Genomic DNA, 19,782 nt, shown 5'->3' on the forward strand with positions numbered 1-19,782 from the left:
TTACACCTTTCATGTCGATAGTCTTCCTTACTTTTGCGTTATTGCTTAATTCAGTTATAGAAATCTTTTTATATAATTACCATTTTTTTAATTTAGTTCATTGATATTTTTATCTAATTTTTATATTGTGATTTTATTCTGTCGCTAGGGTCCAAGATGGAGGCATCAATGGAGCATCTTCTGCTTGTTTCAAAGGTTTAGATTTGCCCAGATTTTTAGTTAAAGTTAAAAAATGGTAAGATATGTTTGTTATTTCGTTCAGCACCCCAGTTCTCCGGGTCTTTCCTTGCAATACAGTCTTCATTCAATAAAGGATTTGTTTGAATTGGAAAATATTGATTTTTTGGAAGATATTGATATTATTTCCTGCCAGCTTTCTTTATTTTTTAGACTTTTCAAAGAGAAGCGGTTAATGGAAATGATGAAATAAATTTTGACTGAAAAACAATCTAATTTTTTTACTAGAAAACATAGCTTTAAAAGCATGAAACTTAAAAGAGAGAATGCTTACAAAATACTTGGCTGTCTACATACAGCAACATGCATCTAATTCAGAACCGCCTTGTAAGTTGTAAGAAAAGTTGCATTGTGTAGCATTGTTTTAGTTAAGTTCATGTACCCGAGGTTTCTTTAATCAGTCTCTTAAAATAATGGCCGGTAAACGGACAATGAGGGAAAATGGTCGGAAATGCTTGTTGACCAGTTAATTTTTTTCCATGCCGGTCATTTTGACGGGTCATATTTGTTTAATAATTCGCTTGGCCTATTTACCAACTTAACATTCGCATTTGAGCAACATTAATTACCATACAGTACATAAATCTCTTGAAAAGCACTATACTATTAACATAATACTATAAAGAAGAATCCGGGTGTCTTGGTTCTTGGTTTGTCATGTTGAATTTTGAAAGCTGTGTTGAATTAGTGACCAGACAAAAACGGATTTTGACCGAGCAAAAATGAGGTTGGACGGTCAATTTAACCGGAGATACCTCGACCTGTATTTGGAGCCCTATTTAATATATACTTTTAGAGTATACCGGCAAACGTTATGCAACTATACAACTGTACTGATATCAGGCAGTGCATTTTGCTTAGCAGCTTTAGAAATGTTTCTTGAGTCAGGTACAGGCGTGAGCTTAAGTTGCACATTTACTGGGGGTTTTTGTTAACGTAGGGTATGAAGTATATACGCTGGCTGGAGTATAATACACACTTTTGTTACCAAAGCTAACTTCTGTATTTTTTGCGCCCTTTATAGCTGCACCCTGCAAGCGCTTGGATAGTGCTACACAAAGAGTTGCCTCGACGCTATAAGTCCGTGCGCTAAACAGGAAGCGCATCGCTGCCGTTTGCCATATAAGCACGAGTATTAAAGTGCGCTGACGCAAAGAGCGCATTTGAAGCTAAACAGCCGCACGCAAGTTGACCGACGACGCGTAAGAAGCAGGCCTTGACGCACGCGGTTCATAGACGACGCAGCGACGTAAGCGCAGAATCGTAGATAATCTCCATGGAAGGCGAAAAGACGGACGCGAACGTGGAGAAATCTGACGAGCAAATTTGCAGAGATTTCCAGCGAGGTGTCTGCAGTCGCGGGGATAAATGCAAGTTCGCTCATCCCTCGGGAATGGGCAGCGAGCCTAAAGATCAGCCAATGATATGCCGCGATTTCCAAAACGGCACGTGCAACCGGAGCACGTGCAAGTACCTTCACGTGACCAACCAAGAGGAGAAAGATTTTATGCGTACCGGGCAACTTCCGCCGGGACATCCTCGCGGCGTACGTGGGCGGGATTCCAACGTTCCGATCTGTAAAGATTTCCTCAACCACAAGTGCAACCGTGGATCTGGGTGTAAGTTCCGTCACATTCCGGAGGATATGTACGGCGGTGGGGGAAGCTACTACGATGAACCACCGCGGAAACGTCCCAGAGATGCGATGGATAATGACTACCGTTACCTCATGGAAGAAAATAGGGAGCTTTAGCAGTGACTCCGAGTACGACTACGAGTACGAGATTCGTCATTCTCGTGCGTTGTTTGCTTACGCCATCAGCCAAAACTCGTAGTCGTTGGGCTTTTGAGTACGAAATTTGCCAAAAAACTCGTAAAAGTATCGAAAGACGAAAAAAGACGAAAAGTATCCGAGCTGCAGAAAGATGTTTCGGATCTTCGAGCCACCAATGATATCTTGTTGGAGCAGAATGCCCGCTACATGAGGTCCGGGGGAGGTGCGGCTCCCTCATATGGAGGCGGCTACGGCACCGATTCGTACAGCGGTTCCGCTTCCAGCGTAAGTTATCCTTCACGAGATTCATACGCAGGTGCTGGAAGTTATAATGCGTATGCATCTGCCAAACCCGCCGGAACAACTGGTTACGATGGTTATACCAAGTTTGAATGAAGAACTGATTGGATATTTTAATTTAAAGTTAAACGAGACTTACCTGGAAGTTGAAGTTTGATGATAATTCTACCAAATCCGTAGTTGTACTGAGGGTTAACATGAGATGCACGCGGTGTGTTGTCGTGAGTCAGACTTTGAAGAAAACTGTTGTGGACACAATGTCCCACACTAGAACAAAGGTTATTAGCAGAGGGCGGGTAGGGATGGGCATGTTAACCCTCAGTACAACTACGGATTTGGTAGAATTATCATCAAACTTCAACTTCCAGGTAAGTCTCGTTTAACTTTAAATTCTACCAAATCGTAGTTACGTACTTCCGGTTAACATGAGATTTCAAAGCAATTGTGGACACAACGTTCAAACAACATAACAGGAAATTGACGCAATTTATTGCAACACAGCATTTTGATAAACATTATCATCAACAACAGGTTTGTTATAAAACTTGCGAAATACTGAGTCTGATGACCAACCAACATGTTTGAGTATTGAATCTACTGGTACTGTTCCTCGTGCTTTGCTTACACTCGCTGCTCTTGTACTATGAGCAGTGAACACTGCAGTGTCAACGCCACTAAGAGTTAGTGTTTGCTTGATCCATCGGCCAACTGTACTGGTACCAACTGGTTGGTGTGGTTTGGCATAAGAAAGTAGTAGCCTGGTAAATGCAGGCTTCCGAAGAGCTGATGTTCGGTCCAAATAAACTTCCAACGTTCTGTAGACACATAGTTCTGCTACTTGATATTTGCGTACATAAAGTGTTGAAAACACACGACCAGGTCGATTTTGTTTAAGATGGTCGGTAAGATGAAACAGATAATACTGTTCCGTCTTTTTCATAGCCGTAGTAGCCAAACATGTTAAAGCATGACATCTTTGTCCTGATGTTAGAGCTAGTAACGTGACAAGTTTGAATGAAAGTTCCTTTAAAGACAATTCATCGAGAGGCTGCATGGTTGCCAGATAATCCAGCACCACATTTACATCCCACGTTTCAGAATACTTAGGTGTTGGTTTCCTGGAATTGAAAACTCCTTTCAAAAACCGAACAATGAAAGGATGCGTCGCCACCGTATAATTCGTACCAGCAAACCTAGCATCCATTAAATAGCTTGATAACGCTGAACGCGCTGTGTTAATAGTCGAATAAGATAATTGTTGTTCAAACAAATTGTTAAGGAAAGTTAATACGTCATTCACAGAGGGTAACATTGAATTAATTTGTTCTTGAAAACAAAACTTGGTCCATTTGTTGAGGTAGACGTTGTATTGTTTCTGAGTAGTTGGTCTCCATGATGACATGATGACGTCGGCAACTGGCGGAGAAACGCTGCATTCAAGGATGTTGTTCCTGATATTTTGCCATTAACAGTAATTTGGGGCTCAGAGGGTGAATGTGACCGTGCAGAGGATTGAATAGAACATTCGCCGTTACCCTCAAGAATCGGGGGCACTCGATTAACAAACTTAAAAGTCTGGTGAACCATACCTGAGTACAACAATGATCATGGTAATCTTCTCCTGAACAACTTTTTGCAAACACCTAGCAATTAAGCAAAAAGGTGGAAAAGCATAACTGTTAGAGAACCTGGTCCAATTTACCGAAAAAGCATCAACAAAGGATGCATGAGGATCCGGTTTCCATGAGATATATACTTCCGTTTGTCTATTTAATCGACTGGCAAACAAATCAACATCCGGCTGACCGAAATGCCAAGCAATTCTGGTAAACTTGGACGAGTGTAACGTCCACTCTAAGGCGATATTAAATTCTCTCGAAAGTTTATCAGCAATAATATTTTGTTTCCCCGGAGTAAAGGCAGCGGACAACCAGTTATTGTGAGCTATTGCCCATAACCAAATATCTTTACTAACAGTGTCACACTCTATAGATTTGCATCCTCCCATTCCATTTATATAAGCGACCGCTGTGGTGTTATCTGATTCGATGCGGATGTGTTGATTTCGAGTTGCATGAAGCAGTGACCGTAGACCAAATTTTATGGCTAACAGTTCTAAAACATTTATGTGAATTACAGCTTCTTGTGCGGACCAAAGTCCCTGTGTTGTGTTTGTGCCAACTATAGCACCCCAACCTAGATGGGAAGCGTCAGTTGACATAACAATTTTAGGTATACCATGATCGATAGTTCGCGACGCTGTCGGAAGGGAGGAGACCCACCAATACTAGCTTGTGATAAACAGGTTTTGGCATCAAAATCCCCTTTAGATTGTTTTAATGCTAAATCTTTGTCACGCTCGAGCCCCCTGTAATATAGAGGGCCCAATTCAACTCCTGGAAACGTCGAGACCAGAGTACCAATGAGGGAGGCTAATTCTCGTATAGTAGACCGTTTTGCTCGTAACAATTGCAAACATGTAGCTATGATTTTTGTAATTTTCTTTTCTGGGAGAGAAACCGTCATAGTAAGCGAATTTAACAAAAATCCCAAAAATTCCAAACTTTGGGTTGGCTGAAAAACTAATTTGGTAGGGTGTGGCACGAACCCCAATTGGACAAACAAATTAGTGGCATTAAACGTAGCATCTTGGCATGATTGAACAGTGACCTCGAGATAAATGGAGTCATCAATATAACCTAGGCACGAGTGGCCATATTGTGATCGTAAAGTTGCAAACACAGGCTTCAGAACTTTGGTGAAAATGCGCGGGCTACTCGTTAGTCCCATTTGTAACGCTGTAAACTGATAAAGTACTCCGCGCCAGCAAAACTTAAGATATTTTCTATCTGCTGGTATAACTGGGATAGAATAGTATGCGTCTTTCAGATCAATAGTCGTCATGAAGCAGCCAGGTTTCATCATTTTCACAGCAGTTTCTAATGTGTCCATTTTAAACTTTCAGTAGGTAACAGCTTCGTTAAGTTTCTTAAGATTAAAAATCACTCGAAATTTGCCTGATTCCTTTTTTGGTCGAATGAAAATAGGTGAAATAACCTCACCAGGCTCATGTGTTGTATGTTCAATAACATGTTTGGATAAAAACTCGGTAACTTCTTTATCAACAGCATGTTGTTCCGGTTGTGATAATTTATATTCCAAATTAAAGCTATGTCTTGTTGAGGATGGTTCATAATCAAACTCAATTTTATAATTAGTCACACAACTTAATACAAACGGGTCTGAAGTAATTCTTTCCCAATATTCAAGATGGGATCTTAGTTGCCCAGCCATAAAAGGTGGTTGTTTGTTAATCAATTCATTTATGCGATTAATATAACTGACCTGTTGTGGAGTAGATGAAACTAATTTGGTGGAGGTCTTGTCTGGTTGGAACTGAACTTCGCCCCTGGCCTTCGACGGTGGGAGCCTCTGTCCCCGAAAAAGACTGTAGTGTAGATAACCGGTGACTTGATCCTTTACTGGCATTGCTTCGCATTAATGTTGCGCTGCTTGATCCTCGTGATTGAAATCTTGCATAAGGATGATATCCTCGTCCCCGCCCTCTGCGAGAACTGGAAAGCTTACTGCCAAGTTTATTGGCTTTTGCGACTTCATCAATCTCTTTCCCGATGTCATCTCCAAACAGCTCACTCGTTATAGGTGTCGTGGGGTTACACAGCGATGCATATTGTGTATTCAGGTCAGGCCGTAACAAGTCTCGACGTTTAAGATTAATTCTCTGTTGCCCGACAAGGCGAGAACAAGGGCATGGGTTAGAATCGTTCTAACCTCCCCGGTTGACTTTCCACAAGCTTGAATAATAGCATAAATGAGGACATAAATAATTTCTGACACTTTTGCATGGAGCTATCCGCTGTTTTAGTCCCTTGCTTAAGCTGGTGCCAAATAACTTTGTTAACTTTTGGCGTTACAAGCAACTGACAGTTATCTGGTCGAAGATACTTCTCAAGTAGCTCTTCGATTTTCAATTTAGGTAATTTGTTTGTAACAAGATCACCGACAACCTTGGCCAATTTTTCGTCAATTGCTGGCGCTGCTTTATCCGCTGTAGAAAATTCAGCTGCCAATTCGTCAAACGAGCTCACTGTGTCTTCAGTAGCATCAGTCGTTTGGAGTTCAGTCGAGTGTGACTCATTAATTGTCTCCTCACTTTCATCGCACACTTCATCGCCGACGACATACTGTTCGAATTGCTTGAAAATATCGTCTTTCATTTGAGCCATCATTTCCGACATCATGTTGGCCATAGACTCCTGCAACTCGTTGGGCATGAAAGCTTTTGGTGTTGGTTGCCCGTCCGGTATACAAGTTTCGCCGGAAGAGGTTTCCATCACTGAAAACCGAAAAAATATATCACTGATATCCTGAAATGATTCGTCACACATGACTAATATCAAGTCATGCTATATAACCTATGTAAAGGGGAAACGATAACTTTCTTTCCCGTGAGGTTATAACTGGGAAACTATAAATTTCTTTCCCGTGCATGCGGCATTGCCTAAGGTTGACCTAAATGGGAAACTATGACTTTCTTTCCCACGGCCTTCAGCACAAGCCGAATATGAGTGAGGCTATAAAACACTCAACTGCATATGGCCGTTAACAGGCTGATAAAGTGGCGATAATGAATGCCAATGGTTCTGTATTTATCAACTCGTTAGATCTAAAAGGGGTAATAACAGTATTAGTAAAAAATAACGCAAGAAAATAGTGCAAACATTTACCTATAATGTTCCAAAAGATATCCAAAGTTCCAGTCAAAAAACGTCCTAACAGCACGACTACACAACTGGTACTGACTCACGACAACACACCGCGTGCATCTCATGTTAACCGGAAGTACGTAACTACGATTTGGTAGAATTATTTTAAAGGGTTTTCACTTTTTAATTAGCTACATATTCAAAAGAAAACTATTGACAGTAATGAAGGACGCAATACTGCTCTCTTTTTACTTAACATGACCTTGTGGGAGAGATCGTTTGATATCCTGAGAGGCCTTTTTTTAATTGGTAAAAACTCTTGTAGAAGTATTACCTATACTTCCATGGTCGTAATATTTCTAAAAACGTTAGTCTATAACTAAATGCGGCAGTCTGATAAAACTATGTTGAATTTCATGTTACAACAGGCTATCTCACGATGCATCTTTCTTTACAAGTTAAATATTCTGTATGTAGCTTTACATCATGTAATACTTGTTTCAAACAACTCAAAAATATAATTGTTCTGTGGAAAGATTGTTTCGCATTGTCAGCGGAGTGAGATTTGGATTCTCGTGTATACGTGAAGATTTTTATTGCGTTCATTTTCTTATTGCGTTCATTTTCTTCAAGTTCACATTACATGTGATTTCCCTGCTCATATTTTAGCCAATCAGCGCTCAGAAAGTCTGTCGAAATAGAAATCCATTCTCCATTACCTAGTGAATTCTGCCTTTTGGCTCTCAAAGTTTTGTGATTTGCTTTAGCTATGGAAATTATAGCTCTGGCATAAATTTGAAACGGAAACATAGTATATTTCATAATAATTATATTAATTTGAGAACAACCCGAGAAATGGATTTTTTTAATTGACAACTATTCTCAGTCCTTTCCCGTCATTTCAGATCATCTGACCTTAGTGGCCTATTGTATTTTTGGGTCTCTGTGCTTGATTTCCTGCATTTTGGGTGATACTTACTGACGGATCCATGTCAGTGGAGTGAGGTTTATTGATTGTTATTCTTCTAAACATTGTTATTTTGCTAATATTTTCCTCAAAAGAGGAACTTTGACTTTTTTATGCCCGCACGATATGCAACAGCGCATGACGCTTTCATCCTCTGTTCTGGGTCTGACAAGTGATTTTGTGAATTTTTAGAGCAAATTTTTAGATGTCTTTTAATGTATTGATAATCGACAGGCTCATTTAAATAAATGTCACCGTTGATTGCAAGTGGGTGCAGTAAATGTTTCTTGGTTATGGGTTTGTCTACATATCAGTTCACATACTCCACTTTACATCAAAAACGATGAGGTTCATGTGAAACCTGAAGCTATATTTTCCATCAACAATGACTGATAACTTTGGTTGACTGTTATGTCACCATCAAGTTTATAGTACTCAAGCTAAATGGTGGCGATAACAAAAAGAAAAAGGTCGATCAGATCGATTAGGGTTTGAAAATTTTAGAGGACATACATATACTCTGGTCCTGGGCAATAGAATTACAGAAACACTGTAACGGTAACTATATTTCTACAATTTATGGCACAAATATTTAACCAAGTTAAACAACCTTAAACAACATATTAAATTTCATATAATTAATTCCATAATGAAGTTTGAAAGAAATTATTACAATTACAAGTTTATAGTTTATCAGTACCACTGACTGAATTCTGTCATTCAAAGTGCACGATATCTTTTCATCATTTTTTCTACAGATTCAAACTCCCTTGCAAACGAAGATCAATTCAAAACCATGTCTAAAATAGCAATAAAATATGCTAACTAAAGATAAGTGTGTAGCAAAAAAAAAAGGTGGACTGAAGATGATGTAGCTAATCGAAACTAGTATCCACAACTGAAAAAGTCGTTTTTAATGCGGAAAACGGTAAAAAGACAAGTTAATTAGTTAAGGATACCCTGAAAGAATTTAGACTTTTTAGTAACAATTTAGTAAAACGAGTTTGTGTAAAATATATTTTTATTTTTTAGCAAAATTTTGCGTATTAATACAATTTGGATTATATATACAGGCTAGTTACGCTGGTGACCACAGGGTTATATACCCCAGCTAAGCTAACAGACGGACGTTACAGCTATAGCCTGTATAACGGATGGACGAACAGACAAACGAGCAGGACACACAATTCAGCTTTAACAACGATGTTTTTGGTTCGAACCTTGGAAGAAACATACACACAGAGTAGCCTAGGAAGAAGAGCCAAGTCACGTTCCAGTAACTGCAAAAACGGTTGCTCCAACTGAGGGCAAAAATTTGCTAAATAATACGATTAAAATAAAAAAAATCCTGGTGAAATGGAAAACAGTCGTTTTAGATTTCACTGTTTCCTCATAGGAATTGATTTCTGCTTCATATGTTTATTGTACCCAAAATTCACAATGTGAATTGGGAAAATATTTTAAAACAACAAAACTGATAGCAATTCTTTAAGAATGAAACGTTGGAAAAGTCGCCACTTGCCGAGCATGCGGATTTGGGCACTTTTCGCTCATGCGTATTAAACTAGGTTACCCTAAGGGTAGTAATGCTGCCTTCAATAGCAAAACACAGAGTTGTCACAGAAATAAGACAAAAAATTGTACTTATCATTATGTTAAGCAGATTTATACAGACGCCAAAAACGTATGCTTGCATGGAGATAGAACGTCATTTTTAAGTTGACATTTGACGACCGTGAGGTCTTTTTAAATCTGCCTAATACCGAACTAAGGGGTAAAGATACGTTTATAGTTCGCCGCATAATCTTGAAAAACAACAATACAGTTATATTTAGTGTTTCTGCGTAAAGTAATTTATATAAATGGTTAAATAGTAAGGCATTGGAGAAACATTCTATTCATAGAAAAAATATTTACACTAAAGAGCGTTTCTGTGGAATTTAAAATGTTAGAACAAAGATAACAGAACAAAGATAACAGAACAGTACATGCAAAACTTCTAAAAAGTGGTAAGAATGGCTGAAGTGTTTTCGGCAACAAAGTCATGCACAATCTAATGTTGACCGTCTAAAGAATATAGTTTATATAAGCATGCTGTATATATGTTATGAAGTAGAAAGCTTCTCTATGGAGACAACATTTCTTTTGTTGTTAAAGAGTACTTTCGCCTCAACAGTTAAAAGAATTTCGTCGTCAGTTCCCTCAAACTCGGTATCGCAAGTGTTTTGCTCTTTGTAGATGTTGAATAATTGCTGTAGTTTGTCGTCAAACAGCAACAGGGTGGTCGTGGATGTGCCATCCTGAAATAGCACAGTATAGTTCTGCCAGTATATTAAAACCTAAAATGGTGAATAACTTAGGATTAAACTGTGTCAAAAATAACTTTTTGAAGTCTTTATAAACGATCCTGTCGGCAAAGTAGAATACAAATGGGCGGAAATTGAAAGCTTCTGTGTAGACGGCAGCAATGTCACAAACATGCAACAACACGAGGTCGAATTTCTTCACAAGTCTATAAAGTGCGCATTATACAGCGCGCTTATACACGCAGTAAAATATCAAGTACTATGACTAACAAACATTTTTGAGTTAAAAGTATAAATAAGGTAAGGGCTTTACAAAAAGATAATCCGAATGAAAAGCGCGCAACATACAGCGCGGTTATACAAAGTACCAAGTACCATGACTAACAAAATATTTTTGAGTAAAAAACATAACTAAGATAAAGCCTTTATAAAAAGATAATCCTGAATGGGCAATGCAGAATGAAAACGTGAAATTAAAAACTTTCGTGCATGCATAGGCGGCAGCAAGGCCACACAAACAACTACACGACTAACACGAGGTAGCTTAAAAAAACTCACCCTTTTTTATATAGTATGTTCTCGTTGAAACGTTCTGCCAGTATATCAAAACCTAAAACGGTGAATAACTTACGATTAAACTGTGTCAAAAATAACTTTTTGAAGTCTTTATAAAGGATCCTGTCGGCAAAGTAGAATACAAATGGCGGAAATTGAAAGCTTCTGTGTAGACGGCAGCATTGTCACAAACAACAACACAAGGTCGAATTTCTGCACAAGTCTATACAGCTTGCATTATACACGCCCATGACTAACAAAATAGTTTTGAGTAAAAAATATAACTAAGATAAAGATAATCCTGATAAGATAAGATAATCCTCAATGGGCAATGCAGAATAAAAACGTGAAATTAAAAATTTTGGTGCATGCATACGCGGCAGCAAGGCCACACAAACAACTACACGACTATAACACGAGGTCGAATTTCTTGATGTCAGTAAAGCGCGCAATATACAGATACACAAAGTAAAATACGAACGACTATAAAATAAAATATTTTGTGTTTAAAGTATAAGTAGAGCCGTAGTAAAACAAGACCCTTTCTACGGTATATAGTAAACTCCCAACTCGTGAAATACGGAAATGTGACGCCAACGTAAAACGTTCAGACTGTATAATAAATTAAAACCTAAAACGATCAATAACTTATATTTAACTCGTAGACATAGAAGTACATCGAGAATAGGCTTTAGAATAAAAAATCCTGATAGCATCGCAAAATCCGTACACACAAACAACTACACGAGGTCGATCTTTTTTAATATGCCTAAGCGCGTGTGAATTTATATTACAGCGCGGTTATACACTAAGTAAAATACAAAGTAAAACGAAATACTTTAAATTCACAGTAAATCCAAAGTATATTAAAATAACTTATAAGTTGATCAGTAATATCGAACCTAAAAAACTCACCTAAAGTTAAACTCCAGACGACGCCAGTGTATTACAATCTAAAAGGATACGACTGCATGTTTACCACACGAGTATAATTGTGTAAATGTTTGACAAGGGAATAAATAGGCCTACCTTGGTCTTTGAAACGTAGACGTGAAAGAGCAAACAATTGCGACCACGAAGGTTTTATTCAAAGAACCGAAATGCATTATGGTTGAAAAAAGAACTGCGAAAAGTGTGACCACAATGCATCGCTCTTGGCAAAAATCAAGATTTCGCACGCTATTTCAAATTTAGGACTGCTGCCTTGCTCGGTCGCTCAGGCGACCTCGCTGCGGCAGCAATAAACGCCATATCTAATTACTATACGCAACCGAGTTCCAGTCACTGCTTGGGGCCAGCTTACTCTGTTTTGAATGTGAATATATTCTCACCGTTTGCCCCGCTGCACAATACCATAGCTGAAAATAAACTAAGAATGGGGACAAAATGATTTTCAGCTAAGAGTAAAGTGCGGCGAGGAGACGGTGTCGCAGCCGAGGGGAGGTGGGTGGGATGAAAATTCCTTCCTGTATATGCAGCCAGGTCGTCTTCGTGGCAAAATGTGAAAATTTGCTGTTTTCCCGGTCTTTTATACCAACTGTGTTTATTCATGCGATTACTCTGATGCTGCTTATATTTGCATTAAGTTTTAACGCATTAATATGGTATTGTTCAGCGAAGCGCCCAGTGGGAATATGAATATATTCTCACCGTTTGCCCCGCTGCACAATACCATAGCTGAAAATAAACTAAGAATGGGGACAAAATGATTTTCACACCCGAGCTTCGCTGGCTCTGAAACAACATTTGATCAATCCTTTCGCGTTTACTGTGCAAATACTCTCTCCAATACTCAGAAAAAATATGAACTTGATATATTATACAAGCGTTATATTATCTAGCATTATGGCAAGGCTTCTTTCAAGGCAAGGCTTGCTTCGAAAGGTTTCTCCAAGTTGCCGCATGTGGGAATCTTGGAGGGTGGACGAAGCAGAAGCGCCGGTGGTTAAGATAGGAGAGGTTTAGGTGGGATGCATGACCGCATCCGTTTGGGTGTAATATTGTGCGGTAGCGACACTCCTCCAACCAATGTGTTTAGCTATAGATTCGTCGGAGGCGCCCAGTAGTGACAACGTTATAGAACAACCTGCCCGGAAGCTGTGGGTGGTCTCGCCTTCATCGAGGTTTAAATTGGAGAGGTACTTCTTTAGACGATTGGTAACAGCCGAGCCAAGAAAAGAGCGTTAGTAACGCAACCTTTGGGGTCCGTGGAGCGAAATAGAAAACCCTGGCGTAGGTTGACGTGCATTCTGTCACACAGGAGGACGTATAACTGAAGGTTAGCGATCGGGGACAGGAGGATGGCGAAGGGGAAGGCTTCACAGCGAACACATGGGTGTGCTTTCCCCGAAGTGTCTTACCGCAGGTGTGGCGATTTAAGAAACCCTCGTTACCAGGCAGACACATGACATTATTCGTTTTCAAGCGTTCTAAGTGAGAAACACGATCGCCGGAGTAGAGATCCAGGCAGAAAAAGGCTAATATCATGTTGTGATAAAGACGCCTTGATTGAATTGCACAATGCCAAAAATTTTGTCAAAGAACAAAGGAACGGGTTGTTTTGGCGTCACTTGTTCTTCGCGGACAGACTTCAGATAATTAGAGACAGTTGGGTGACTAGCTGGGTTACCAAAGCCCACGGAAGGGACATCAGAGCGATCAAGAGGGCCCAGCGATGTAAATATTGCCTTTAACTTGGCTATATAGTTGTCGGTCGTACCTGACGCGAGCCTGGTAGGACACTTGCAGGTTGCACGTCCAATAGAGGTACCCAAAAATGGACAGGCGTCCGAGTCAAAACGTTTGTTTAACCTGTTTTATCTTTTCAAATCAGGAAGCGGATCACATCCCCAGTTGAAACAGAAATCAACGTTTTTGGCTGTGGAAGAGACGCCAAGAATACCTCCTCGTCTTCCTGTAAACGGGACTTCTGACACTCGTACGGCTTTTGGCCTCTGACGGACTGGAGGGATTGGAAGCGAGCGTTGATATTCGGTAAATCTATATATGGAAACGTTGGTGAATAAACTCGATGGAATGTTTGTTTTGAAATCCACACCGTTGAAATCCACATCGTTAGCATAATGGCATTTGGGGCAACATTCAGCTGGTTTCCACAAACGAGGAACATCACAGTACTGTCAGTACACGTGCCTGAACAGTACGGAAACGTTAGTATGCAGAAGGGATCCTGAAGACCCACAGGTCCCATGGCAGTGGGCGGGTCCTGAAGCCGAAAATCCTTAATCAGGGAAAAGTAAGACACCAGTAGCGCCCTTTTTCCCAACATGAATAAAGTAAACAACGATGTTTTAGTAACGGCCACCAGTAGCGCCTGGGTGTAAGATCCGGAACGACGACAGAGAACGGGCAGCGTTGGGTTTGAAGAAACTTTAGAAGCGGACCGATTAGCACAAACGGGGGAAAATCATTGGAGACTGAAAAACGCCTGACTACGCTTGGTAGGGAGAACGTGATCGTAACCACTCTTGTCATGCATGACTGTTTGGTAGTGGTCCTTTTTAACATAACGTGGGGGATCAGTGAATTTGTCCAAAGAGAAAGGGAGATCTTTAATCCAAAGATTCAAAAGTCGAAAGAAAGTGCGCGCCAGGCACATAATTCCGGTGGAGCAAAGCGCAGATGATTTCCCGTAAACAATAAACGTAATCTATAGCTTTAACAAGTACATAATTCATAAACAGTTCTAAACCGTTTTAATACCGCTACCACCAAGACGTAGATTCGCCCCTATTTTGGTCGCCTCAACGAAAAATATAGCTAAGTACTCCCAAATGGGTATAATTACGTAAATAAACGTATCATAAATCCACGACGTGTGTAGGACAATTCGAATCTAAGCCTGGTACGTAACAACGCAGAATATATTTTTTAAAGTTTGTTTGATTTTTACAACATTGAAGTTCGTTTATATGTGTTGCAGAATCTATAAAAATCACAATATTCATCAGGAGCGTAAGTCCGGGTTTACACCGGTCGCAATTCATAGGTGAGCTATATTGCTGGAACACAGGCAGCATTAATCCATACCGCCTCACGAAAGCATTAGAGGTACGTGAAACTTATACCGGTTTGAGGAAAAACGTAAACAATTTTTTAAGACTTCAAGGAAAGCACCATGAATTTCTATCGCTGGATCGCAGCCAGCAATTTTGTTCGTCTGAACTAAATGCAAAAGCGTAAATAAATTGTAAATGGGAAATTGCCTCAACAAAAACTTAAATTCACACCTCTTCTCCAAAAGCGTATGGACTGGTAACCTATACTCGCACACCAACAAATGAAAAGCCGTAAATGAATCTAGACTGGTACAGCAAACGCATCATAAATTACACTGCTGCCCCAAAAGTGCGTAGAAGTAAGTTATATGGCTTCCACAAAAGCATAAATCTAGATTGCATGGTTCAATTCAGATCGTAAGTCCCTACTGCTTCACCAAAAGCGTTCAGAGGTTGCTTCACCCAAAGCGGGAGTAGATTTAAACCAGTTCAATAAAGCATCTTAATTCATAAACCTATATATCGCTTCACCTAAAGCGTCGACTGGGTAATCTTATATCGCTTCGACAAAAGCGTAAACCAATCTAGGTCAGTTCAATAAAGCAGCGTAATCTCATAGCGCTTCACCAAAAGCGTAGACTGGGAGGCGTATATCGCTTCAACAAAAGCGTAAATAAATCTAGATTGAGTTCAAGAAAAACATCGTAAATCTATACCGCTTCACCAAAAGCGTAGAGGTACTTATGCCGCTTGGACAAAAAGCATGCGTAAACATTTTATTTATGTATTTTAACCAAATGCAACAAAAGGCCTATAAATTTATAACGCTTAAACGCAAGTGTAGGTAATCTTGGCCATCTCAACAAAGGCGTAATTAAACCGAAGTGGCAAATTGCTTCAACAAAAGTATCATAAATCTAAACCCTTAATTCAAATCAAAAGGAATTTGATGCCGCCTCAACAAAGGCGTAAAGAATGTATATCCTGTACTAGACCAAAGGCAAAAAATTTCCTATATGTCTTTCAAAACGCGGGGGAGATATAACAGTGGTATTAGTATACCAAGGAACAACTATAATAATTATAGGATACAAAGCTCCCGCCCTCAACCCGTTACCTAATCTAGCAACAGGCAAATATGGAAAGGGTTATACACACGAAACGTCGACCCGGTGAGAAGCACGACATCCGACTCAGCCTCTGAACACGGGTATCCCGTCGTAGACAGAATGTAAGGCGTACTAAGAGTGCCTCTCCCAATGAACAGAAAGCAAAGTAGGAATTGCACTACCAGAAGGAAAACGAGACATGTGGACAAATCCCGTAAGCTTTTGAAAGAGGAGCTTAAAAAACCCTGTCCCTTACAACGAAGCTAAGCCTAAAGCACTAACCCTGCCGAGTAAAAACAATACGAAGAGAAACCTGCACTGGGTATACGCGGCTCTTGAGGCTGTACTGGCGGATTTACGGGGTTATTGATCTCGACTGCAATATCGTTTAACTGTACGGCTTGCTGAGGTGGTTGGTGTTCTGCTAAAACCGCATCAATATGCACTGCCAGAGGTTGAACGACTGGGTCGTCCATATCCAACTTATAGCTCGGCTGCGACACTCCAACAGCAAAAAATTCCTTCCTGTATATGCAGCCAGGTCGTCTTCGTGGCAAAATGTGAAAATTTGCTGTTTTCCCGGTCTTTTATACCAACTGTGTTTATTCATGCGATTACTCTGATGCTGCTTATATTTGCATTAAGTTTTAACGCATTAATATGGTATTGTTCAGCGAAGCGCCCAGTGAGAATACACGCGTCAACCAATTGCGCGCGCGACAATGGCGATATCAAACAAACTCGATTCAAACAAATAACGATTAGTTAACTACAGAATTTAGAATATATCAAAATTTAACTCACAAAATCAACAGAAATGGCAAATAAAGTGCATATAGTTGCACACATGATACTTATCTGCAACCGCGTGCAAATGTAGTATTCACTGTGCGGATGTAACGCTCTTTTCTTGACCGAACAACGCAGCGAAAAATTTTCTTCCGCACGCGATCAATTCCGATTCAATATACGAGGCAAATAATCGCAAATCGGCAAATAAATCATTAGAATAGAAAGAAATTAATTCTAACCTTTTCCGTGGTCTTTCTTTGAACTTTCTTGGAGTTTGTTTTTGTTCATAATTTCCTCTTCGATCAAGATTCTCTTCGCGTTATCAATCAACGAAAAGACGTAGTTTTGTATATCTAGAAATTCTAGAAGCGCTGGCTGGTACTTTCTTCCAGAGTAAATATCCAACCGATATTGACCCGGTGACACAGCTTTTCGACTTTCATTACTAGCCATTTTAAAAGAATTTTCACTCGTTGAAAGTAACGTTTTCACTCGCACAGTTGTCAATTATGATCGTGATTATGACAAAGCTAATTATTGCGTCAAACATGTTCGCGTGCGCAAAGCATTGTGGTAACTAGTTAAAGCACTGATCGTAATCACATATAAAAGGCATTCTATTTATTTTTCGACAATTCGAATCGACATTGCTAAATGTATTTGCTGACTTCAATTTTCGCATCAATCTGGTGGCATGTGTAATAAACTTTATTTGAAGACGGGAAGTGAAGTACATAATTATACACCCCAGTTTAGTCTATGCTAATCTTCCACTGGGCCTTTTAGACACATACAACACTTATACCATACTTATACTAATATGCAGACGAGAAATTATGAATTACTACTGACAAACATTGAAAAAAATTTTCACGTTTAAAACGTGCTGACCATCATGAGTTTCTTTGGCAACGTGTTGTAGATAGTTGATGCGTTGTTCCGCAGCCCACGTTTGGTACATGCCAGTTTGAAATTTGGAATCATGCAGAGGCTGAATTTCTTGTAGTTCGTTGTGATACAGCTGTTAAGAGAGTAAGCATATCACTAAGATATTCTGGACTAAGGTTATTCAAAGCTTTATGAACAAAGATTGTAAACATGCTAAGCTGCATCTATTATTGTAAATAGAATCGGAAGTGAATAGAATGATTGACATTTAAGTTTTTAACGTTAGGAAAAAAAAAGCGGCAACTTCGATCTCGGACAGAAAAGTCAAACTGTTATTAAAAGCTAACCTGATATTTAAGATATAAGCTAACCTGAAACGATGTAGCTGAGATGTAAACGTGGAAGCCCCACAGAAGTGAGTACAGATGACATACATACGAGTCATACATTAACGTTACATAAACACATTAACGTTATATAACGGTCATAATATTATTTCACTTTAGATCGAATAAAAATTATTATACGATTCGGTGTAAACCACGTTTATTCAAGGCTGTCGCGCCTTGATATACTTGATATACTTGATTGTAAGATTTTAGACTGGATAAAAAGAGGTTTCGATGGAGATATTTTAGATTAGGTCGTAAATTAAACAAAGAATACGTTTTTGAAGTTTATATATTCTAGAGATGTTTGATGATTTCCCCAAATGGTACAGCAGTAGTCGGTTCTTGATTGGAAGTAGATTTTGTAGAATAGAAATCGTGAGTGAAGAGGTAGGTTCTGCTCAGTTGTGAGGCCAGCTGGTTTATGTGGGCTTCCCAGGCAAACCATCAATGACTACCACAAGGAATTTTTGACACGTTACATTTTCCAGTGAAAAACCATTTTAACACTTGTGGAGGTCGCTCAGGTCGGTGTTGCTTTTGGTGGCTCTCTGGTTTGTACAAATCACCATTGATTTGATTTTTTATTTTTCACAACCATGGCGTTCGAAAAACACCATTGCCGGATGTCCATGGCAGATGTTAGCTCCTCATTTAGCTCAGTAATCGACACATGAACCAGCTGGACAGATGGTGGAGAAATCGGCGTATAAGTCGACACCGTTGCTGCTGTGCAGTGGGAGGTCATTAACTAAGAAACAAAATGAACAGGAGTGGACCAAAAATACTGCCTTGTAGGACGCCGTGAGAGATAGGTGATAGAGATGTTAGACTGTTCTTAACTTGGTTAAATTAATCTATTAAATTAATCTATCTAACATATTGTTGTAAATATAGCATACATATTTAGTTTTATTCACAACCTTATCATGTTTCGCTCTGCTTGGTTTACTGGCCTTCCGCCTACATGCTGGATTGACACGTGCGCTCTCTCTCTGTGTTGTATATATATGCGTTGTAAAGTATTGTATTTCATTCTGTCTGAAGATGACTTTGTAATAAAGTCGAAAATTTACAGTCTCAATCTGTGTCTTGTTTGAATTATATTTTGATTCTCAAGATGTCTTGTTTGTTCGGAATTTGCTTTTTACTTTACTTTTTTAAATTGTCGGCTGGTCATGGTTTCTGTTTTCTACCTCTCAGATATTATGTCATCCAGCTCCCTAACTACTCATCAAAGTGGCAGCACTTCATTTTGGAAATAAGAATGTCTGTGTTGATCATGTAAAATGCCTTACGGAAGTCAATAAACAATAATCCATTGCACTGACTATTTTTGATCTTCGAGAGCCAAGAATCAACCAGTTCAGCCAAAGCAGTTTCACAAGAATGGTTAGGTCGGAGACCAGATTGCGTATACGTAGAAGAGAAGATCATTTGAGGTGAGATAACCAAGGATGCATTGGTAATAATACTGTTCCAATATCTTACTTAAGGTACACAAGATAGAGATTGGTCTATAATTATCCTTCTCTACTTGACTTCCAGTTTTGTGGACTGGTGTAATTCTAGCTGTTTTCCACTTGGATGGGAAATGTCCGTTCTCAATGCTTCTGTAGTGTTAACAACTCCAGCGAGTGCTTTTGAGATGACAGAACTGGATATCTTTATTATCTTGGTAGGAAGACCATCCAAACCAGTGTTTGCCCAATTCTTTTC

At 39.4% G+C, this 19,782-nt stretch overlaps 1 protein-coding gene and 1 long non-coding RNA gene across 2 annotated transcripts; one reads left to right on the plus strand and one right to left on the minus strand.

Moving 5' to 3' along the window:
- Positions 1-1,507: 1,507 nt before the first annotated feature.
- On the plus strand, positions 1,508-2,507 carry LOC114532823 (zinc finger CCCH domain-containing protein 10-like). The gene is given in 3 exon segments (XM_028554417.1): positions 1,508-1,992; positions 2,137-2,274; positions 2,492-2,507. Coding segments are annotated over 3 exon segments (633 nt in total). The 5' UTR covers positions 1,508-1,513.
- Positions 2,508-9,562: 7,055 nt separating this feature from the next.
- LOC114532865 lies at positions 9,563-12,104 on the minus strand. The gene is made up of 4 exons (XR_003687988.1): positions 11,896-12,104; positions 11,782-11,819; positions 10,870-10,921; positions 9,563-10,344 (listed from the first exon to the last, which is right to left on the minus strand). It is a non-coding gene; the product is annotated as an uncharacterized LOC114532865 (long non-coding RNA).
- Between the last annotated feature and the right edge of the window lie 7,678 nt (positions 12,105-19,782).

This window comes from Dendronephthya gigantea, unplaced genomic scaffold, assembly GCF_004324835.1.
Source record: "Dendronephthya gigantea isolate DGI-Jeju-01 unplaced genomic scaffold, DenGig_1.0 000081F, whole genome shotgun sequence".
Classification (NCBI taxonomy): Eukaryota; Metazoa; Cnidaria; class Anthozoa; order Malacalcyonacea; family Nephtheidae; genus Dendronephthya; species Dendronephthya gigantea.